The sequence below is a fragment of the Chondrus crispus genome, genomic scaffold, assembly GCF_000350225.1.
Source record: "Chondrus crispus Stackhouse genomic scaffold, scaffold_21, whole genome shotgun sequence".
Classification (NCBI taxonomy): Eukaryota; Rhodophyta; class Florideophyceae; order Gigartinales; family Gigartinaceae; genus Chondrus; species Chondrus crispus.
This window is the reverse complement of record NW_005179101.1, coordinates 1-6,182: the sequence shown is the minus strand read 5'-3', so window position 1 is coordinate 6,182 and position 6,182 is coordinate 1. Positions and strand designations below refer to the sequence as shown.

Sequence of the window (6,182 nt, the reverse complement as noted above, 5' to 3'; positions counted from 1 at the left end):
CAAGCCGCCGCCCGGCTAGTGGCTCTCCGCGGGCCTTGGACTCGGTCGTGATGAACACGTACACGCGGTACGCCCTCGCGCTCTCGCACGGCCGCGGCGCGGAGCTGTTCTCCGTGGACGGCCGCCCGTTCCTGGACTGCGTGGCCGGCATCGCCACGTGCACGCTGGGCCACGCGCACCCGGCCATCATCGCCGCCGTCACGGAGCAGATCAGCCGCCTCACGCATGTGTCCAACTTGTACTACATCCCCGAGCAAGGCCGCCTCGCCGAGTGGCTCGTGCAGCACTCCCCCATGGACAAGGTCTTCTTCTGCAACTCCGGCGGCGAGGCCAACGAGGCCGCCATCAAGCTCGCCCGCAAGCGCTGGCACCTCAAGCGCGGCTCGACCGCGGAGAGCCACGGCACCCCCGTCATCCTCACCGCTAAGCAGAGCTTCCACGGCCGCACCATTGCCACACTCACGGCCACCGGCCAGGACAAGTACCACGCCAACTGGTGGCCGCTGGTGCCGGGCTTCGACTACGTCACGTACAACGACGCGGCGGACCTGCGTGAGAAGGCGAAGCAGGCGGGGCCGAACCTCGCCGCCATTCTGCTCGAGGCCCTGCAGGGCGAGGGCGGCATCCATCCGGGCACGAAAGAGTTCTTCGCCGCGGCGAGGGAGGTGTGCGACGAGGCCGACGCGCTGCTCATGTGCGACGAAGTGCAGGTCGGCGCCGGACGCACAGGCAAGCTGTGGGGGTTCGAGCACGTGGGCGTCGAGCCCGACGTCTTCACCACCGCGAAGGGGCTGGGAGGTGGCGTGCCGATTGGCGCCATGCTCTGCAAGAAGGGCTGCGACGTGTTCGCGCCCGGCGACCACGCGAGCACGTTCGGCGGGAACCCGCTCGCGTCCGCGGCAGGGCTGGCTATCGGACACGAGCTGCTGGAGGGCGGCGTGCTGCGCAACGCGCGGGAGAGGGGGGAGCAGCTGGCCGAGAGACTGGAGGGCGTCAGGGAGAGGCATGCAGAGCTGGTTAGCGAGGTGAGGGGCACCGGCTTGATTCTCGGGGTCGAGGTGAAGGGCGTGACCGCGGGGGATGTCGTGAAGGCCGCGATGGATAGGGGCGTGCTGCTCGTGCCGGCGGGGAAGGATGTCGTTAGGTTTGTGCCGCCGCTGGTTATTACCGAGGCGCAGGTGGACGAGGTCGTCACGAGGTTCGAGGAGGCGCTGGAGGACGTGAAAGGGGCGTAGACGGGATCTGCTGCGCAGGAGGAGTGCTGGGAGCGATAAATAGTCTTTCTTGACGACCGGGCGCAACTACGGTAGCCATGCTGCTTGCTGACGATGCCGTAAACGAAGCGGCGCGCATTGCTGCGCCGACCCTTTTTGTTATCGCTCTGATGCGCCGAAGGACAGCGCGCCGACCCTTTTTGTTATCGCTCTGATGCGCCGAAGGACAGCAGTCCCACGTTGCATATTTATTCCGAAATGAGATCAATCCTTCACCTGCCGAGCACCACTCTCGCCTCCCCCGCGCCCCATTATCGGCCCCGCCCCACCCGAACCATCCCACAATGCCAAGCCCAACCTTCATCGCCTCCTTCCCGACCTCGCCCTTCCCCTCTCGGCCATCGCTAACGGCGCGCCGCCCGCGCCGCCCGCGACATGCCTCGCCGGCCCCAGCCATGTCGGGCAAGGGCTTTGGCGAGAAGCCGACGCCACCGCCAGCCCCGCGTCCGAACCGGCCCTCCTTCGACGGCGAGGCGCCGCCAATCGACCCAGACTACGTGCCGAAGGGCCCCACGCTGCGCCAGGAGTACGAGCGGCGCGGCCTGCTCGAGCCGGAGCGCAACCCGGACGCGGGTGTGCTGCCCGAAATCGTCGCCAACCGCATGCTGCGCCGCATCCTGACCTTCGGCGCCGTGCCGCTCGGCCTGCTGTTCACCTTCTTCGCCGTGTACTTCGTCCTCAAGTACAAGTACGACATCACCGTCATTCCCGTCGTCGTCGCGTACAGCACGCTCGGCACGGTCGCCCTGTCTACGCTCGGCATCACGTACGGCATCTTTTCGAGCAGCTGGGACGAGGACGTCGAGGGCTCTACCCTCGGGTTCGAGGAGGCCAAGGTCAACTTTATCAGGGCCAAAGACGGCTTGGTCGGCGCCAGGCAGAAGGAGAAGCAGGACGACAAGTTGCAGGAGCTGGATAAGCTTAACGAGTACAGGAAGAAGAAGGGGGAATAACTCGTCTGATAAAAGCACTGGTGCCCAACGATCCCTGCCGGCTTCCACTCGGGCGCTCAGCCTGACGATAGGTCTTCTGCGTGTCCCCTGCGTCCTCCTTGCCCGCGCCCGCGTCCCCGCCCCCGGCCACGGCCACGGCCCCGCCCCCGCCCCCGCCCCCGAAAGTTCCCGCGCCCTATGTATTGATGCGTGCTCGCGTACATCTCGGCCAGCGTCAGCTGTTGGTCGTGTGCGGTCGAGTACTGCGCCAAGTTTAGCACGCCGTCTTTTTCGCCGACGCCTTGTACGTCCATCATCTGCCGGCAGAGGGGGCATGTCGGCTGGTCCTGAGCCCGGTGCCAGTTGCGTATGCACATGGAATGGAAGTTGTTTCCGCACTTGCCACAGAAAGTCGTCGCGTTTCCGGCTGACTTCGGGCCGCTCTCCAGGACAAAGCTCTCGAAGCAAATCATGCATTCCCCTTCGAGACGACGCCGCGCACTTTTCTTGCTCCCCTGCGAGGCTTGTTGATACTGCACGAGCACAGCCTCTTGAGCTATGACGCCGGCTCCGGGCGCGATGACCCTGGGCGCGTTCTCCCTGATTTCCTGCAGTTCCGACGGCAGCAGGCGGACCTGCCACCATTTGCGGTCTTCTTTGGGCACCTTGAGCACGCGGATGAGCAGGAAGATAAGGTGCTTGCACGGCCCTTCCGCCTTGGTGCCCTTTCGTTTCTGGAAGTCCTGGCACTCGCACGATGGGTAGAGGCTGATTTCGCACCTGTAGATATTGCCGTTGGAGCCCATAACGGCGCATTTCACTTGCTCCCCGTCGTCTTTCTTGTCCACAAGGAACAAGCGGTGCCGGCTGGATCGATTTAGCCGCTGTAGAACTGCTCTCGACGGGTGCCCGCGCGTGGGTACCCCCCGCTTCTCAATGGCGGCTTTCCCAGTCCGCTGGCGCTTTGATGGTTTTACATTTGTGTGCGGATCATACTCGCGTTTCGGCGCGGCGCTTCTCTCAGTGCCATCTGCAGACGTGGCCTCCGACGCCGGTTCGAGTCGGCCGGCTTCGGCTGGCGGTTGACGCGGTTGACCTTCCGCCAAGGCAAAGCCACGTTGCGATGCACCACGGTTCAACGTGCCGGCGTCGATCTCCATGTCGTCATCGTCGTCGCAAAAGAGCCGCGGCACTCTCTGAAATGAAATGCGCCTCGCGGCCGGGCACGTCAGATCGAGGTGTCTCGGCAGCACATTTTCCTTTTGCATTGGCGAGATGTCGCCGCCCGAGTCGATGAGGTCGATGCATTTGTCGTCGCCGTCCGAGTCGATGAGGTCGATGCATTCGTCGTCGTCGTCGTCGTCGTCGTCGAGCACAATCGAAACGCAGCGGCCCTGCGCGCGCGCTTGGGCTGTGCTCTCGGCCGGTGCTCGAGAGGCGCACGGAGGCGCGGTGTCCATTGGTGGTGCACGAAGCATGCGCGGGCTCTGCGGCGCCTCGTCCATCCGCGGCTCGCACGCGGACGCGGACGCGGACGCGCGCGCAGCCTCGGTCGCACGGGCGGGGATCGGCGGGGCGGAAGAAGGCGCGCGGGTCGCTCCGGGCTGACGCGCGATGGGCGCGGGCGTGCGGGCGGTTTCGACCTGGGGCGGCCCGCGCGCGGCGTCGCGACCTTTGCGCTGGTCTCGTTCTTCTAGCCCCTCGCGGACGGCTTGCAGGAACCGTTCGGCCATCCGCGGCGGCGGCGGCGCGCAGTGACGCGGGTGTCAGGCGCTGCGTGGTGCGTGAGGAAGTCGCCCGACTTGCATGTCACGCAGGCGTCCCGGGACATGTGCGGACGGATGGATGGGTTTGAAGTGACCGGTTCGCTGAAGGTGGCGGAGGCCTGGTTTTGTCCACGTTGCGTTGTCAGTCGTCGTTGAGCTGAATTCGCACTAGCTGGGGGTGCTAGTGGGTGGAGAAAGCAATAGGTCTTACTTTGCGGTGTAGAGGTTTGCGGGATTTTTTACAGGTGCATGGTGCTTTCTTTGTACGTGGGGCCCTACCGTTGTCCCATTTTGTTTGCGCTGCGATTGAGCGATGAGTATTCAAAAGTTTAAACGAAATAAAATATAATCCGTCCTCATCGTCAAGACTCGTCAAGATGAGTCTCTCACACAAAAGCGGCGTAATCCTCTCAAGTGTTCAGAAAACTTGGCGCGACGCGCTGCTTTTGCATCGAAGGACTGAAGAGAGCGGGGTGATCAAAACCCCGGGGATCGAAACCTTGATCACTACATTTTAGTATTTCTCGCTTGGCCACTGCTTCTTAACTACGTCCAATCTCCAATCTATTTCACAGGAACAATGCAAGTTGTACCTGACGTCAATTGAACCTTTACCACAAATATTGGGGATTTCGATCGCCTTGAAAGGCTGTTTACGTCAACAGGCTCAACAGGCGTTCAGGATTATAGAGAAGAAAGCTTGCCTACCTCCAACCGCTGTGTTTGTCAGCAGAGCAGGAAATGGTACCCAAGGGTACAGTATACACAAATTTTGCAATTGATGACATCGTACGATTAAGGTAAACCTCTCTGCCCTGGGCATTCTCATCCCCACTCTCGGTGTTAACCCCGCCTTGCACGATAATCGCGTAGCATTGAAAAACACATTGCTGTAGGACGATTTCTTAGAGTTGTTGGACTATCCCCTTTCTTCACACTCTGACACATTCGACGCACTTTAGCGTGTTTCGACGCAACCACCATCGCGCTGTACATATCAGCGCATAAGGACAACTTATGCAGCCAGTTCTCCCAGCAAGCACGGTGCACGGAAGACAAGAAGGGAAATCCCTTGCCTCCTCCGCAGTTTTTCAATACACATTTGTCCAGACCTACGGCTTCAAATTGCAAACCGTTGATCTGCTGGTAAGCGCGGAGGAAAGGGTTTGCTTTCAAAACAAGACTAAGGCTTTTTGTTTTTATGTTGTGGGTGAGCGACTCTCTGCTTTTGCTGCAGAGATGCCCCCTTCTATGCTCATGGTAGTGCTCTAGAACGTGCTAACCAAAGTTAGAGAACGCCCCGATGCTTACGGTAAACTCAGCCTACGGTAAACTCAGCGCATACGGAGCGCGTTGCCAATCAGGATATACCGTAGCATTCTAGTCTAGAGTGCACTGCATAACTGGCACTATGCCAGTGCGGACTGTCTAAAAATATATCGACAAAGCGTAACGGCTTGCTACTGTTAATCCTCTTCTGCCAAGCGGGATAGATCGGCCTCGGCGAAAATAAACACGATACCCTTCGAAGGGTAGATACTCTCTCAGGGTCTCTGTAATATATATACAGTACTGTATATATATATAGTCTCTGTCAATAAAGTCGACCATTCAAGGGTAGATGCGGCTTCATCCTGTACAGATGGAGCCTCCCTCTACTCCAACATTTGTAATGTTATCATTGATCTCATTCATTCAATTGTTAACAATGATCCTTCGTCATCGCAAATTTCATAAATATTTTAGTTTTTGTACGATCGATTTTTAAAATAATGTCCGAGGCCCCCCCTCCCTTTCGCCAGCACACGCAAATCGCCATGAATTGATCCGCACCCACCCACCCCGTCTGCTCTGTCGTCCGTCTCGCGCCCCCAAGCCCCAGCCCTCCGATGGACGCGAACCCGCCGTGCCGCACGCTCTATGTGCGCAACCTCCCGGACAAGCTCGCGAAGGCCAAGCTGCGGCGCCTTCTGCACGCGGCCTTCACGCCGCACGGGCACGTCGTGTGGATCGTGGCCGAGAAGACGCTCAAGCTGCGGGGGCAGGCCTTCATCACGTTCGAGCAGCAGTCGTCCGCGACGCAGGCGCTGCGCAAGACGCACGCCACCGAGTTCCTGGGGCGCGTCCTGAGCGTCACGTACGCGCGCGCCGTCAGCGACCGCGCCGCGTCCGCCAAGCTCGGCGGCGACTCCGCCCTGTCGCGCAAGGCG

At 60.6% G+C, this 6,182-nt stretch overlaps 2 protein-coding genes; both read left to right on the top strand.

Annotated features, from left to right (window-relative positions):
- CHC_T00008340001 (acetylornithine transaminase) overlaps positions 1-1,286 on the top strand; it is a gene marked incomplete at its 5' end in the record, with an annotated part of 1,287 nt that extends 1 nt beyond the window's left edge. Inside the window, 2 exon segments of the mRNA XM_005715622.1 lie at positions 1-1,235; positions 1,236-1,286. The exon segment at positions 1-1,235 is cut by the window's left edge and continues 1 nt beyond it. Of these exon segments, the coding sequence (XP_005715679.1) occupies positions 1-1,235 (1,235 nt within the window).
- A 4,575-nt stretch (positions 1,287-5,861) lies between these two features.
- Positions 5,862-6,182, top strand: CHC_T00010258001 (\Probable U2 small nuclear ribonucleoprotein B\\\; the record flags this gene model as incomplete). The annotated part of the gene is made up of 1 exon (XM_005715621.1): positions 5,862-6,182. A coding segment is annotated over exon 1 (321 nt), but the record flags the coding sequence as incomplete, so codon positions are not given.